The sequence below is a fragment of the Platalea leucorodia genome, assembly GCF_965183815.1.
Source record: "Platalea leucorodia genome assembly, chromosome: Z".
In the NCBI taxonomy this organism is placed as follows: domain Eukaryota; kingdom Metazoa; phylum Chordata; class Aves; order Pelecaniformes; family Threskiornithidae; genus Platalea; species Platalea leucorodia.
In genome coordinates this window covers 17,745,513-17,763,263 of record NC_138858.1, presented here as the reverse complement: position 1 = coordinate 17,763,263, position 17,751 = coordinate 17,745,513, and the positions used below count along the sequence as shown (strand labels likewise).

General features: G+C 37.8%; 1 protein-coding gene across 1 annotated transcript in view; it reads left to right on the top strand.

The window, feature by feature from the left end:
* HCN1 (hyperpolarization activated cyclic nucleotide gated potassium channel 1) overlaps positions 1-15,562 on the top strand; it is a gene marked incomplete at both ends in the record, with an annotated part of 202,843 nt that extends 187,281 nt beyond the window's left edge. Inside the window, 2 exons of the mRNA XM_082335588.1 lie at positions 12,618-12,782; positions 14,754-15,562. Of these exons, the coding sequence (XP_082191714.1) occupies positions 12,618-12,782; positions 14,754-15,562 (974 nt within the window). The remainder of the gene's footprint in view (positions 1-12,617; positions 12,783-14,753) is intronic.
* Between the last annotated feature and the right edge of the window lie 2,189 nt (positions 15,563-17,751).

The window sequence follows — 17,751 nt, the reverse complement described above, 5'->3', positions numbered from 1 at the left end:
TTTATTCTGTTTTTAACAGATACTGTGTTAGAGCTGAAGGAATGCCGATATTGCTAGGGAAATCCAAACCGAGTGAGTAGGAAGTGTAGGTATATTTTTATGAACTAGGTCTGGGGGCCCCATGGAGGTTTCATTGTGTTTGCAGTTGGAGTTCGTGGTTCCAGTAGGTAAGTGTGTAGTAATTCATTGTACCCTATTTGTCATGTGTCAGTTGCAGTTCCCCCTCCTCATTGTTTTTTCTGCTTTTTTCCCCCATTGAGAATCCCAGTGGTATCATGCCACTTGGAGTCATTCAATAAATCAATTTGTAGACTAACTAAAACTCGTATTGCTTAAAAATAATTTTTGCTATGAGCTTCCAGGTATGCTGAACATGAAGAAGTGCACGTGATTTTTTAAAGCTCTTTGTATGATATAGCTATGAGCCTTGCTGTGTGTAAATATGAATATGAAAATGTAATGGTCTACCTCTTGCATTGTAATAAGAGACCAATACATGTTTTATTTTACTTATTCAAAGGAAGATATCACTAACTGTGCTGAATATCATCATTCATCTTGCAAAATTGTATATAAATCAGATTCTCACCCCCATCTTCCCAGGATATGTCCCAGAGACATGTTATGTTGTTCATGGAATACTTCAGATTTTTAACTGTTTTATTTCACTTAAATTATTTAATACTGTTTTAACAGTTATCCTTCCACACTTGAAATCCTAGTAAATTGTATCTTGCATTTGCTTCAGCTTGTAGTAGGCCAATTAGACAGAACTTCTTCGACCTACCTATTATTTATGGAGCTCATCCCCATTTCAGAACAGCAACTGTCAGTATATTTTAGATCAGTGTAGTGGAAAATAATACCATGGGAAATGTTGAGTCACTTTAGATTATATTTTGCCGCTTTTTTTTTTTTCTGAGTGCACTCTAGGTCCTTCCTTTTGATTGATAGACTACTTTTGAAGATTTGCAGTATAATACTGATTATAAATAGAGAAACTGCTATTAAAGTGCCTGACTGCTCACTTCTTTACACCTGGACAATATGATATCATATACAGTTTTACATTTTGCAAAAATACTGTGTATGACTACTCCTTATTCAAGGTAGTGGTGAATTAAGTCTCTCTGTATTCACACTCCAATCCAAATAATTAATTGTAAGTAGCCTCCCTGAGGTGTGATTATTCACATTCTTAATGGCAAATACACAATTAAATGATTTAAGGGAACAAGATCTTCAGATCTCCATACCAACTAATTCATAAAATACTTTTTAGGTGAACAGTGGAGAACATTTTTCTAAAAGTATTGTCTGCAAGACATACTAAAAATGAAATGACTTTTTGGTACAGACTGGTCTGCCATTTTGAGGATACATTTCCTCATGATATAGCATAATTTCCTGTTCTGCATTATGTTGTTCTTTTGAAACCATATTTTATATAGAAAATACTATGCAGTCAGAACAACTTCTTGCTATTCAGACAGAATATTATTTTTAAAAATCTAAGAGGCTTTTTAATAAGATAGAATGAAAATAACTGTGTGATGCTAAAAGGTAGAAGTGGGTTCGGTTTTAGGAGTTTTATTAATTAGCAAATGTAACTATAAATTTAATAATAGTGCTAGTAATAATTCTAACTATCTAAATAACATAGTCTTCAAACCAAATTATAATACTAATTCTGCAAATTCATGAACAGTATGAATTTTTAATTTAGACTTTATACATAGAAGAGCTAGACACAAGCAAAATATCATATCAGCTTAGCTTGGAAATCTGAGGTGGTCAACACAGATAAACCAGAAGAAAATTTTACAAGTACTTTCAATTTTACACAGTAGAATTTAAACTAAATATTTGAGTTTAGATTAAATATTTAATCCAAATATTTAATTCAGAACTGACAGTCTCTGATCATTTGTTTAATAATTTAATGGGAAAAAAATGAAGTGCAATATTTTTACGGTCCACTTAAATTCAAGTTGAATAGTTTAATTTGTAACTGTTATTGTTTGCCAAACTCAAGACGACAAGAGCGAAACACTGAATGCATAAGGAACGAAATGGCTTTTTTCAACAGGGAATACGCATCTGAACAAAAACAGGCATAAATGAATTACACAAAATCACTTTTGGCCTTTGACCCAGTCAGTATGAAAGCTAAATCTGTACTTAGGTACCTTATCCTAGAATCTAAGCTTAATTATTGGGTTTTTTAAGAAAATAAAATTAATATCAGTCAAATTATGAGCTTTTACAAGATAATAAATAGACTATCTTAATCTCCCCTGATAGAAAGAACACTTCATTAAAGTAGAATAAAAATGTATGGATGCTCTGTTGTAAATAGCATTGAAGATAAAATAAGGACTTGCATTTCTATTTTATATAATGATTCTAATCTTCGGTTCTATCAAACAGAGCTTTCTCAGAAGAATTTGAGTTAACAATAGAAAATAGGCAGGATGTAAGAAATGGTACTGGCCTCTGTTTGCTCTGGTCATGAAAACTTGGCCACAGCTATTTTTAGTACCTTCAGATAGAAAAAAGAAAAGACAGGTCAGGATGGAACATAAAATGTCTCTGGTCAGATAACATGCCACGTTTTATAAAGGCAATTGTATTCTAACCATGTATATTTGGCTGTCTTTCTTGATGTAAAAGTAATTATGACTAACAACTTTTCTGAAAAGAATTAAATTATGCTGTCAATATAGATTAAGCATAGTACATTGAAATATGCTTAATAGTGTATCAGCATTAACTTTACAGGAAATATGAGGACTTAAAAACATCCAGTTATATATCAATCTTGTAAAAAATGACAAAAGTCATTAGACAATGGCTAAAATGGATTGGCTTATTGCATCCAAATGTACCTTGAAAATTAATATATGCCCGAAGTGTCTTTTTCGATATCAACATTTACTTATATCACAGTAGATAATATTTTAAAGGCTCTGCCAAGTTGTTTTAATGAATTTCACATGGAAACAATAAGACACCTGCTCTGAGTAAGTCTCCAAACATCCGAATTAGTAGCATGTTATCACACTGCTTTTCTCAGAGCTTCTATAAAGTAGGTTATTAAGCTTTATTCAAGGAAATGGACTGATAAGAACAAGAGTTGTTTCAAGAAACAGGCTTCTCATAGGTAGGTGGCATAAAAGACAAATTTGGAGCAAACTAAAGAAAGGAGCATACTTTCAGGCTTGTTGACAACCCCTAGATAAATATGAAACGTTTTTTAAAATAAGTATTCCACTATAAATCCTATCAAATTTGCCTCAATGAAAGTTAGGCAATTATTTTTGGAAGAAAAATGTTTCCCCTAGGAAATTTGTGCTATCTCCAATGAAATAAATGTACCTCTCTGCCAATTAGAAATACTATTAGAAAAAAAATAAGACTAGAACCTCTCTAATTAGACCACTTACTGTACCAAACATTTGTCATACATACACAAACCTTAAGCAAATGAAGGCTTGGGAGGGAGACATTTAAGAAAGAGAGTAATGGAAAGAAATATAGTAAAAGAACTAATCATCTTTCACCTGTATTTTAGATCAGGAAATCATTATAAAATGCTCATCATGGGTACCTGTCTGCAGCTGCTTCTAACTCGTCTGTTTTGAATGTTCCTTCTTGTCTCAGAGTAGCTTTGGAGACAAACCCTCGTTTTTCCAAATGTGGGGGATGTGTCCCAGGGATAACATTCTGGATGAAAAGGAATGGCAAAATACTGTTTGTGGCGGGTGCTGATATCACTTTTCATCTGCTTCTTTTTCCTACTGCCCATTTTCTGCCTCAAGAAGACTAAAACTATTATTATTATTATTATTATTATTATTATTATTATTATTATTATTATTATTATTATTATTATTATTGGCTGTTACACCATCGCATCATGTCATCCTCAAACATAGAAACAAATATTCTTTTCAGTCCCCATTGCATTCTCTTCCTCTCTTTAGATATATGACATGATACATGTGGGACATCTTCATGATGGAGAAATTATCTCAGCTGGTAAGAGTGCTGGCAAGCAGGGACAGATATTTGCAAACAAGAATTGTGTTCCTAACTTGCAATGAGGGGACAATTCCATAAGTCAGTAAGCATGAGTCTCTAGCTTATTGAATGAAATACGTTTCTGCATTTTTAATTGCTATATTAATAGAGGTGTAATTCACCTTTTGCTAATCTTTTTCTGTTTAAAAAAGTGACAATTTCAACCTTGCTGGTTAGGGCACATTTTCTGTTTCTTTTGTTTGTTCCATAAAATAAAATAAAATAAAATAAAATAAAATAAAATAAAATAAACAATGATCATGCTGAGAGCTCATGTCAGGGTCTTCAGAACTAGAAATTTCAAATGACTACAAACAGGCAATAAAAATGTGAAATAAACTAACCTGTTGCTTTTTTGCTTTTTTTTTTTTTTTTAGTAGGATGACTATATAAGGTCAACAGCTATCACAAATAGATAAATTTAAATTAGGTCTAGGTAAATAGTTGACAGGAGATTGAAACTGAGGCATTAAGGAAGTTGTTTTGGACCCTTAATTGTAATTGGCCATTTTCAGTCCCTCTTCAAAATAGTAACTACTCAGCAGTGTATCCAGGCCTCCTTCATGAATCTTCTCTCCAGTTGATGAACCCAGATATCTGAAAGCAACTTTACAGACAATCACTGTTAGCATTTTTTAAATGAAGAGCTCATGCAGGCAGTGTCTGCTATTGCTCACTCTGGCGAACTCAAACTGCCTTGCCTGCGATGCCATATTTAGTGTAAATAAGGTGGGAAAAGGTGTAGTTTTTGCGTAGCTTTCTTTTGGACAGTCTAGATTACAAACCTGGCTGTAAAAGGCAGTAATTGTCTCCAATTTCCTTGCTCCTTAAGTTCTCTCCTTTGCTGCAGGGATATTCCTGTTGAGCATTGACTATATTTTAAGGTTTCTTAAATATAGGACTGAATTCAGAGCTAAATTTTACCTGAGCCTTTTCATTTCCATCCACTCCATAGATCTGGATTTGGGGGATGTGACTTCCCTTTTTATTTTCCTCCACAGTCATGACTAATGTGAATGTAAATACTGTTTTGCAAAGCAACTGCAAAATAAAATCTGCATAGCTGTGTGGCATAGCATTTAATCTTTTTTTTTTTTTTTTTTTTTTCCAGAAAACAGTTTACTGAAACTCATTTAATTGGTGTGAGCTACATTCTGACTAATCATGAGACCTGGTGCCTGTCATTTTAGTATCTATAACAAAAAGCAGCATATCCCTGGGTTTTCCATTTTGTCCACTACTGATAATATATTGAAAGATAAAAAGAATACATTAAAAAGTTAGGAAAAAAAATTATAGGTAGATGCATTTGATATTTTCCAGAGTTTAATAAAGAAAAAGGAGACAGAAATGCAGAAGTATGTGTTAAAGCAATCACATTTTTGTCATATGAAACAGCTTCTCCCTGTTTTCTGTATTAGAGATGGTTAAGTCAACATGGAACTGGGAAATCACTCTATATCTGAAAGAATGGAGTGTCTAGAAGATTACTCATTTTTTTTTTGATGGCTTGACATTTAGATAGTCCTTTCCTAAAGAAAAAAATATCACTCACATTACCTGTTGTAAAGCTGGGAGCAGAGTGCCCCGAGCTGAAGGTCCCTTCCTGTGACAGGCACACCAAGAAAGTGCCCATTACCTAGTTTCTGGTCAGTGGATAACTTAAGTAGCTTGAAGGAAATGAAGAACTATTGATCTTTGCACCATGCCAAAGAGTTGCTGTTACGAAGAGTTATGTTAGAAAAGAAGAATAACCTAAACCTGGTAGTTCTGGGAAACTTACTCTGAAGACTTACAAGATGGGTGGATGGAAAGAGCTTTTATACATCCAAGTTTTGTCTATAATAGTTTAGTAACTCATTGCTTTCTATAAAATAAACAATATTCTAATCCACTGTCCTGTTCTCATAAAACATTCCCAAATATGTTAAGCTGACTGACCCAAGCCTTTGAATTGCTTTGATTTTCCATCTTTCTTCTGCTGCTGAAAGTAACCAGATGGTCTGAATAGCTACTTGCCCATTTGAACAGCAATGTATATGCCTGCTACAAGATGAAACAAGTTTCCTGCTGAGGAACTGAAGCACTAGTCAGTTGTCCTCAGCTGGAAGGACACTTCATTAGGTCCTGTAATGTTAAATCTGACAGATGATGAGAAACGTGTTACAGCATTGGAAGGGGACTGAGCACTTAATAAACTGCTGTAGTTCAGAAATGCATAGAAACTGCTAATTATTTTTACTTAATTTTAATATGGAGAGCACTATATGGCTAAAATACTAGTTAACTCATTTATTCATAACTACAAAAAATTAATTCCTGCACCTAGTAAAGTGAACTTTTGTTTTAATTCTGGTCTTTGTGTCCTTGCAAAACAGCTATGCGTAAAATAATAATTCATTGTGTTAATTTTCTATATATTACTATATACCATCCTAAGCTGAGAAATATGTTCCATGGAGACAGGGCCAGTTGACTGTCCTTTAATGAACCAGTTAATTTCTGGAGTCATAACTTTTTCCTTTATCAACACAGTTTATCTGTTGGTGGACACATTTTGTCTGCAAGGCAACTTTATATTGTTATTTTGATTTTTGACATTTTTCAATCTCTAGTCAAATGTTAACATGACATAGAAAGTCAAGTAATTACATCTGGAGTATAATTTATATGGAAAATGAACTGATGGTTAATGGATAGATGCCACACTGTCAGATAAACTGCACTGCCTTCCAGAGTAAAAGGGTTTTTCCTAGGTCTGTACAGGGTGGAAACAGGAAATTATTGCTAGGGTAGCCAGTCTGTGTACCCATCCAGCAAAGACTAAGAAAGCAATGCAACATCACAAATAGTGCTAGAGGTGAACCGCTCCCATAACCCCAGCAGTTATTTTCTTGAAGAAAAAAATGTTTAGGAATCACATAGCAACAGGGCAGGGGGAAAATTATCACCTACAGTGACATATCGATACGGTCCACAAGAACGATGAACCTGATCTCATTTGGAATCAAAACTGTGGCCCTTACAAAAGGCCTACTAATCCTAATTCTTTAAAGGTCATCCTATGGGTTGTGCCATTCACCTTAACTCATTTGGGTTTCCCCAAATCAGTCTTCCTTAGTGCTGTCTTCCAGGTATGTAGAATTTCCTATCCAGAGTGTTCTGTCACACTAACACAATAATAAAATATGATCTACACATCCCCTGTTTTACAAGATACAGATATGGCAAGCTCCTTTAGAAATTCATGGTATTGCAAAAAATGAACCTGATTCTTTTGCTGAGATACTGCCATAGAATCATAGAATCATTTAGGTTGGAAAAGACCTTTAAGATCATTGACTCCAACCGGTGACGTAATACTGCCAAGTCCACCACTAAACCATGTCTCATGTATGCGTGCAACTGATATATTGGTGATCAGTTTTGATTATTATCATTATAACCTTCAGAACAGGCTTAGCTTTAAACTTTTATCATTGGGCTTTTTAGTCAATGTCGTAACAGCAGAAAGTACATTGTATTTGAGCCCTTTTCCATGTTCTTGTGAGAGCTGCATTGTTCTGTGGGAAAGATCTGATGCTAGCAGAACACAAATTGTGATTTTCACAGACAAATTAATTACATTCGTATTAAATATGGACTGCAAGAACAAATAAATGTTTTTAACATTGTTTAGTGCTTTCAAATAGTCATTTTTCATTAGTGCAGTGATTGACAGTTGTTTCAGAATGTTCTGAGGAACAGTTGTCCAAAGAGATTAAATAATTAAAGTAAAACTTGCATTAAGAGTTGAATTACAGGCTCATTGTAGCCTAATAATTATTAATTGGAATTGAAGACATTCTTTTGTTTGGAAAGGAAAGATAAAAGTATTTGACACTTTGAAAGTGTCAGCATGAAGGCAATGCACCATGCCAACCGCAGATGGGAATATTAGTGAGTAATGTGCTGCTGCTGCTTTCTTTTCATGCTAATAGAGAACCTTGTTTGTCCAAGCTGTTTGAAAATAGTCTGTGCCCTTTTTGTTTCACTGCACGCTCCTGTGCTATTGTTTGTATTTCATAGTCTGTTTAAATCAATTGAACATCAAGGAGAGCATAATTGTTGAGGGCACCTGGTGTACTTGATGCCACTAAGACTCACATTAAATATATCATGGATATTTTCATTCTGTTGTTCTCTTCATGAAATCTATTGTTTATTTATTTGTAAAAATACATAATTACTTTGATTTATTTAAAAGAACACAAGCGTTTGATGGGAACACATTTTGACATTCTGTGTTCTTCCTCTCCGGTCTAAGTAAATGAGATTTTATATATTATGTTTTATTATGCTTGAGAGTTTGTTCCAAACAAATAGCTAATAGATAAAATGAACTTAAATACAGAACACATACAATTAACAAGGACATTAGTCTTGTGGCCAGAGTACAAATGATGCTATTGGTACATACAACAAAGCAATATAGATGATGTATCAGTGACTATAATACAACTGTAATCAGTCAAGAAACATAGCTGAAAATGCATTACATGGGTATTCATCCCATGGTACTTTTTCTCTCAGAAGACTGTAGTTCATCTATTGAATGAGATCATTCAACTGGAGCTGAGAACACGAAGCTTTCCCTGCTTCCTGAGCAGGCAGGCTCCATGGTGGCACTCCCTGGTCAGTTTCTAGGTGCTGGGACATTTGTCATATCTTTTCTTTTGACGCCTACAAATCAATGGGCCCTGACGCCATCCACCCGAGGGTTTTGAGAGAGCTGGCTGATGTCATTGTGGGGCCACTCTGTATAATCGTCGAGAAGTCTTGGAGATTGGGGGATGTCCCAGAGGACCGGAGAAAGGTGAATGTTACCCCTATCTACAAGAAGGGCTCAAGGGAGGATCCGCGTAATTATAGGCCCATCAGTCTTACTTCAATCCCCAGGAAAGTCATGGAACGCATCCTCCTGGGGGCCGTCACAGGCCAAATGAAGCACGTGATTGGGAAAAGCCAACACGGCTTCACTAAGGGCAGATTGTGCCTGACAAATCTGGTGGCCTTCTATGATAAAGTGACCTGCTCGGTTGACATGGGGTGAGTGGTTGACGTTGTCTACTTGAACGTCTCCAAGGCCTTCGATACTGTTCCCCATGGCCTCCTCCTGGGGAAACTGATGCGTTATGGCCTGGACAAGTGGTCTGTGCAGTGGGTGAGGAATTGGCTGACAGGCCGCACCCAAATGGTAGTTGTAAATGGCTCTTTTTCAAACTGGCAACCTGTCACAAGTGGGGTCCCCCAGGGATTGATATTGGGCCCAACATTATTCAATGTCTTCGTAAGTGATCTGGATAACGGGATCACGTGTAGCTTGATGAAGTTTGCAGATGACACCAAATTGAGTGGGGAAGTAGACACTCTGGAAGGGAGAGCCCCCCTGCAGGAAGATCTGGATAGGCTGGAAGAGTGGGCTAACAAGAACCTTATGAAGTTTAACAAGGACAAGTGTAAGGCGTTGCACCTGGGAAAACATAATCCAGGAGTGCAGCTCAGACTGGGATCCACCTGGCTGGAGAGCAGCTCTGTGGAAAGGGACCTGAGGGTCCTGGTGGACGGGAAGCTCAACATGAGTGAACAGTGTGCTGCTGTGGCCAAGAAGGCCAATAGGATGCTGGGTTGCATCAACAAGGGCATCACCAGCAGAGATAAAGAAGTCATTATCCCTCTCTACTCAGCGCTTGTCAGGCCGCACCTGCAATGCTGTGTACAGTTCTGGTCCCCGTTATACAAAAAAGATGTGGACAGGCTGGAGGGGGTCCGGAGAAGGGCCACCAAGTTGATCAAGGGTCTGGGAAGCCTGCCGTATGAGGATAGGCTGAGAGAGCTGGGTTTGTTCAGCCTTGAGAAAAGGAGGCTTAGGGGTGATCTCATCACCATGTACCAGTACTTAAAGGTAGAAGAAGATGGAGAAGATGGAGACTCCCTTTTTACAAGGAGTCACATGGTGAGGACAAGGGGTAGTGGGTACAAGTTACTCCCAGGGAGATTCCGATTGGACATGAGAGGAAAATTTTTCACAATGTGAACAGTCAATCATTGGAACAATCTCCCCAGGGAAGTGGTTGACTCTGCTACGCTGAACACGTTTAAGACTCAGCTGGGCATGGTGCTGGGCCATCTCATCTAGATTGTGCTAGAAAGGTTGGACCAGATGGTCCTTGAGGTCCCTTCCAACCTGATATTCTATGATTCTATGATTTTCTGTCCCATCCTTTATTGTCTTATCTAACTAGAAGACTCTATTATGGTTATTAAGAGCCTTCCAAAAGTTGTGGGCTGACAGGGTTCGCAGAATATAATGTACAGTTTTCAGTGATTCTTTCCATTCCCCTTACTTGACAAGAATAACAGAAGATGAAAGAAGGGGAAAAAATAATTATATTTATTGCAGTAATATCCGTGAATTCCATGGTCCCATTGTCCTGTAATGAAATCTAACATTGTCTTTTATGGTTTCTTCCCATCTGTCTCTTTGAAGTAATCTAAAATACAGTGTTCTCGATTAATAATGTTGAAAACAGTACTTTCTCCATTTTTTTTTTTACACTCTTCAGAATGGTTGGGAGCCATAGTCAACATTTGTTTTGTTTTGGGCATGTCATGTTTTTTAAACTCAAGTACTTTTATTTGTCGTGTGTAGCAGAGGACACCTCCTTATGTCTCTAGTATTGTTTGCAGCAATTTTAGGTGAAGAAAGCTGAAAATCAGGAGGTGATCATTAGTCACACAGATTTTCCAGCTAGTTAAGTTAACTCTAAATTCAACCAAGTATTGTAAAACTTTATTCTGTGTGAGACCTAAAAAATATCTTAGGAAATGGAGCAAGCATTCACTGCATTTAACTGCTCCCTTTGGGCAAAATGTCCTTCTCATTCTTGTAACTAAAACGCAGTGGGTTCAATCAAAGGAGAAGGGGCTAAGGTGAGCTAAGGGATAGAAGAGGAAAGGACTGACTTCTATTTGACCTGGCTGTTTTTTTACAGTAAACTGTCATTATTTCATGGGCATCAAGTTTTGTGAGGGACATTAGGTCAAGACTCTTACAACACCCATTAGTCTCTATAAATTCTCTGCAAAGCTGTTGGTTTTTAAGTACATTCTATGCTAATACTGGTCCCATGTTAATTTGCTTTGATTTATCCACTATTATTTAAGCATTTTAGCTCCTAAGCCTTCAGGATTAGGTGGCATGTGGAAATTCTTCAACAAGAAGTATGAGACAAAAAAACGTCAAGGTTCTTTACATTCCAGATTAATAAAATATGTATTTTGTTAAAGACGTAAAAAAAAGAAAGAACTATGCTAGTGCTTTATAGATCTGAAGTAAAGCCTGAAGAATTCTTTATTTTTGTTAATGAAGAATATTTGGTTTTCCACACTTGAGAATGATTGTTGTTTGAGATTGAGAATGATCATTTGTGATGACACACAAGCAGGGTAGGAGACAGTTTCCTAGCTAGTATTTAAATATGAACAAATATGAACTCACTGCATCCGACTGCTAGAACTGGGTAGGGAAAGTACCTCTCACCCTGGCTGAGCCCAAGAATTGATGATATTTCTAAGTGTGTTCTTATTTCCCAGCTTGAAAATGGGACCAACTCAAACACTTCTTTTTGCAATTGACTTTTTAATTTTTCGTATTTTAATATAAATAAATAAATATTCTACCCCACATGTTTTGCTGTTACAAGCCTCAGACATTGACTTCGGCCTTTATCCAGTAACCCTCTTCCTGTGGGTTTGGGAATCAGCAGTCGCAAGTTTGGGACTGTTTCCTGGGACTCTGCCTATGGCTTTGGTCTCCTCTGTTCCGGAATGATGAATTCCTGTTGGAGGCACTTGCAGAGAAAGGCTACTAGACTAATCAAATGGAGTAAGCAGATGTTAAAAGAGGTCCTGGTTTTTAGCCCAATGAGAAACAAAAGTCTAAAATCATAAGTTTACTCTCTCAAAATGCCTAGGACATAGAACTCAAGGAAACAGAAGGCATTTTCATGCTTGAAGAATTTTTTCTTAGAACAGCTCTTATATTCAAATACCATCATATCATGCAGTAAATTAGTTTAGTAAATCTGGTGAATGATTAAAAGAATTAGTCCTCTATGTCAGCTGGATATTTTAAAAAAATCAATAGAATCACTTGGGTTAATTAAGTCAGCAAGTTGTATTTGACAGCTGATGGATCATTTCTTACAACTTGAAGAATTTTTTGAAAAAGGCTTGATAAAATCAGTGTCCAGACTGAGAAAACCTATAAGCAGGGCTCTTAAAGGACATTAGTTATTTTTTCAGAGTAGCAAAAATAGAATCAAAGACCTTCAGAATTGTCCCTGCAACCTGCGTAAACAGCAATATAAAAATTGCTGCTGAGTACTAAATTATTACTTGTTAGCACTGAGTCACTTCCTAGCTTTTTAGTTTCACATACTAATTCACTAACTTCTTTGTTTCCTGTGTGTGTTGAATTTTTGTCTTCCCAGAGATTTGCCTTTTGACCAAAGGCCGTCGAACTGCCAGTGTACGAGCAGACACGTACTGTCGCCTGTATTCCCTCTCGGTGGACAACTTCAATGAGGTTCTGGAAGAGTACCCCATGATGAGAAGGGCCTTTGAAACGGTGGCAATTGATAGACTTGACAGAATAGGTATTTTTTTTTTTCCCATATTAGGAATTCTTAAAACCTTTCTACCTTTTCTTTTTCTTGAGTTGCCCAGATTAAACCCTTCTTAAAAGTTTTATTCCTGTTACACTGCAGTAAATGTTCTGTTGATCTATGAATAACGCATGTGTCCGTACTAGAAATTCTGCAATCATCTCACTTCTAAATAATAAAAAAGTTTGAATTTTAGAAAGCTCTCATACTCCTCTGAGGATTATTTTGTATGCTTTAATTATCATTAGTATTATTTATTAATCCTGTATATTTCTTTTGCTGCCCTCAGCACTTGATAGGGTTTATGCTGTTTCATGAGCAGTAGATGACATTTTCCTGCATAAATTGTTTACAGATGACATCTATAATGCTGGGAAGAGCTGAAGCCTCTCAGCACTCACAAAACCCATGTTTGTTGAAGTGAATTAATGCTGTGCAGCAGGGCTCTCATTTTCCTCACAACATGGGCACTGCTAGCATTGGCGTGACTCAGATCCACTTGCAATCAGAAAAGCAGGCCAATGATATCCAAGTGAAAGGCAGAAGGATATGGCAGATTATCAAAACAGGGTGTGCAAAGTCTGCTGTTGTGCATCCAGACATTCTGGACCTCTCTAATAGAACATATTAGATAAAATATATGGTCTTTGGTTGGGAGAATTGCACTCCGACCATCATTATTGACACTGCTTTTAAAATGCAGCTATGCATAAAAAATCATTTATCATGTCTGGCACTGTTTCCTCAACTTTACAAGAAAACTCCAGTGTAAGGATTTTCCTACATTACTCTTTCTCAATACAGTTATGTCTACAGTTTCTTCAGAGTGAATACATAAGGAATTGCAGGGCAGTGTCATTGTGCTGTCTGTTCTAAGCTGAAGATGTAATTTGGAAGAAAGCATGTTTTCTTTAATATAGCAAGAGTAATGAAATGCAGGTATACAGGTTTCTAGTATTTAATAGACTTGTTTTAGTATTTTGCAGATTGTGAGCATTCAGTGCATTAATTTATGTTGTCGAGACTTTTCAAACTCTTACAATTTGTCTCTCAAGACTCTCTGGAAATATAGTCCAACTCTAAGTAATATGTGCTTAAATAATATTACTAGTAAAGCCCAGTCTGGTCTTGGATTTGCAAACCTGTCTGAAGTACTGTCTTTACAATAGGAAATCTACACAAGACAAAAGATAAAATGTGAACCATTTTATCAAAAAAAGGAACAATTGAGTGCAGTTCTGTTCCTGTGAGTCTGATGACACAGAATAGTGTCTACATCTTGCAGACACTGGGGGCCACCAAGCAGACAGCAGGACACAGTGTACAGCAGTCTTTATTGTGCAAGCAACTGTCACATTATCCATGAGTTCATATTAATTCACAAACATTTAAAAAGATGATTTCTTGCAAGCTAGAGCTCACTGGTTACTAATGTGTAATAATTAGTTCCAGGGAATGTGCTAAATGGCAGGTGTATTTATAATTTACGTAACAGTTTAGTGGAAATTAGGGCACTTTGGTAACGAAAGAGAAAGATGTTATATATGCAGAGCCCAATGGCTTTTTCCACCCTGTTGTTCAGTGTATTACCATGGTTACATTTTCAGAATGATTGTAGTAATAGCAATACACTACAAGTGAAGAGGCACAGAAAGTCCAGGTGTCTTTGAGCACAGTGGTGTTATGAAAGCCTGCCGTGCTGGTACAGAGAGAGGGGGGACCAGCTGTGTGCGGAGGCCAGCCGTCGGGAGCTGCCTGCCGGTGTGAGTCACTCTGGCGGTGCCCGGTGTGGCACAGCCTACTGGCAGTGGGCTCTCCGCCGAGCTATGGGCCCTGCTCAGCCTGGTGTTTGCTGAGGCTTTTACAATATACAGCCCGTGGTGGGGGGGCTGAAACGCAAAGTCAGAGCAGGGGTCTGCCCCTGTGTGTCAGGCTCGCTAACTCTTCTGCCTCTCTGTGAAGGGAAGAAGAACTCAATCCTCCTGCAGAAGTTCCAGAAGGACCTCAACACTGGGGTTTTCAACAACCAGGAGAATGAGATCCTGAAGCAGATCGTGAAGCACGACAGGGAGATGGTGCAGACCATCGCCCCGGTGAGCTTGCAGCAGATGCCCGCCCTGAACTCCAGCACCTCAGCCTCATCGTCGCGCGTCAGGACGCAGTCCCCTCCCGTGTACACTGCCAGCAGCCTGTCCCACGGAAACCTGCACTCCCCCTCGCCCAGCACGCAGACGCCCCAGCAGGCCGTCATCCTCTCGCCCTGCTCCTATACCACCGCCGTCTGCAGCCCTCCCATACAGAGCCCTCTGGCCGGCCGAACTTTCCAGTACGCCTCGCCGACGGCCTCACAGCTCTCCCTCATGCAGCAGCAGCCGCAGGCACCCCAGCAGCCCCCTGGGGCCGCGCAGAAGAACGAGGTCCACAAGAGCACCCAGGCCCTCCACAACACCAACCTGACCCGGGAGGTGCGGCCCCTCTCCGCCTCGCAGCCTTCCCTGCCCCATGAGATCTCCACGCTGATCGCCAGGCCTCACCCCACCGTGGGGGAGTCCCTCGCCTCCCTCCCGCAGCCTGCCCCCGGCCCCAGCGTGCCCCCGGCTGGCCGGGCCACTGTCCCCCAGCGGGTCTCACTCTTCCGACAAATGTCCTCGGGAGCCATCCCCCCGAACAGGGGGGCCGTGCCGCCCCCAGCCCCCCTGCAAAGGGATTCTTCCACAGTCTTAAGCACAGAGCCGGAGGGAGACAAACCGCGGTTCGCGTCAAACTTATGAACCCTGGTAACTGCAAGCAACAGACTTCTAACAAACCCGTCACCGTTCCCGGAACTGTTTTAGCCTGTTTCCTAATGTATCCCAGCAGTCTACTATGAGAAAAATACTTTAGACAGCTTTGCCCTACATAACGAATGTAAAAATTATATATATATATATATAAAATATATATATATCAAAAAAGAAAAAGGAATTAAAAAAACTTGTTTGAATTCATGTCTTCCTTTCTTGCAACCATTAAAGAAGTCTAAATTCAGCTGTAATATTACTTATTTTTAATGTGTCAGCTTTAAAATCAGTCTAACAGATTTCTCTGTTTATGAGGTTTGCTATTTTCATCGGAAAATTGTTAACACAATAACAAACTTCAAACAAGTATATTAAAAAAAAAAGAGGAATATCAATCTAACACATAGCACTGACAGAGTGATATTCTAAACCTTTATTATTTCATTTATTGCATACACGTTGTTACTTTCTCATGAAGAATTCAGTTGTTATTTCCCATTGCATTTCATATGTTAGCACTTTCCATTGGGGATTAGACTGAAAAAGACAAAAATTGCAAAAACCTGCAGTCGAAAGGCTGGCACTAGTGCTCCTCTGGACAGGTTGTAACCTCACGACATGTCAACCCTTCTGTTGTTTCAGAAAACTGGGTGGACTTCGATCTTCACATTGCAAAAGACTTTTACAAAGACTATATTGCCATTGTAAATAACTTTTTAGACCCAAACAAAAATAGCTGCTGTGTGGTGTACCATTGCAAGGTCTTTGTTTAGGAATTTAGGTTCCGCTCTTCACTTCAAAATTTACAGTTTTAAAATTTGTTAAAGCTAAGTGCAACACAACTGTTGAATTGTAATGCAATGGCTTAAAACCTACAATGTTACTTTTACATGCAATGTTTTATGCAAAATTGTACGCTTGATCCTGCAAACCGCTTGTATTTCACCAATACCATCACTTTTCTTCTCCTTGCCCTCAGTAGCATCTGAGAATATTCCATGCATGCTTTGGAAAAAAAAAAAAAGACGATAAAAATAGGTTTGGTCAGCCATTGTAGGAAAAGGCTTTACGGTATCTTAGAAAATAATAACCATTCATTAATTGTGTCTACCTTAAAATTCCTATAATGCTGACTTTGAATCTCTGGTTTAAGTCTAGAAGTGAGTTTTTTCATTTAAAGGATTATTTGTAAACCACAGCTTGATTTAGGCTTTCAGGTGCTTTCTGTGTCTTCACTGTAGTTTTGTAGTTGACTGTGGTGTTAATTTACAAAAATAAATATGATATAGCATCAAGTCTGTCTGGAAATGCACGATTTGCTCTGTGTATATTGTAATTAAATGGATAGTATATCCTAAGGCATGTAGTGTCAAACATAGCCCATAGGTACGAGGTTTATTATTTTTTATGTCTTCAAAACAGAAAGGAAATGGTGACAGAAAGCAGGGTTAAAGCATACTGTTTTGTGAATGTTTTGTTTTGTTTGCTCAAACCTTCACGTTATCCACAAAAAAAAGTTCTTTCGTAATCATTTGTGCCTGATTTGTCACATTAAATAGAGATTGAAACTAAATGTGTCATAATTTAACTCACTGAAAAATCAGCATTATGGATATGATACAAGCATATATTCTATTCCTTAAAACCCAACTGACTCATGTTAAGGATGTGAATGCAAAGGAGTTCTTCTTTTCCCATTAATGCTGAGTTTAATGATGCATGGAAAAATTAAAGAACATCACAAACTACGTAATGCAGTGAATCCAGATGTACTTGAGAGCCAAGTAAATATTCTAAAGCTAACAGAGCTTGAACCCATGCTGCCTGTTACCCCGTTTACTAAAGTGGTACATCAAATAAAAATTTTAAAAAATCTTCCAGTTTTTGCTGGCTCCCACTCACCGGTAAAAATTGATGTAATTAACCCATTAACATGCTGCTGCCATTAACTTAAGTGGCCCAGAGTAGTATATGGGGAAGTGATTGTTTAAAAGTGTTTGGAACATTATGGATACGCTGCAAGACCATTTATTTATCAGTACAATACCCCTTATATTGTTTTAATACTAACAAATTCTGTCAGTTAATTAAGATCATATACTGATCTTTCAAACTGTTTAAGGTTTACATTTAACAGGAGAAATGGGGTTAGTAGCTAAATATTTTTATATATATTTTTA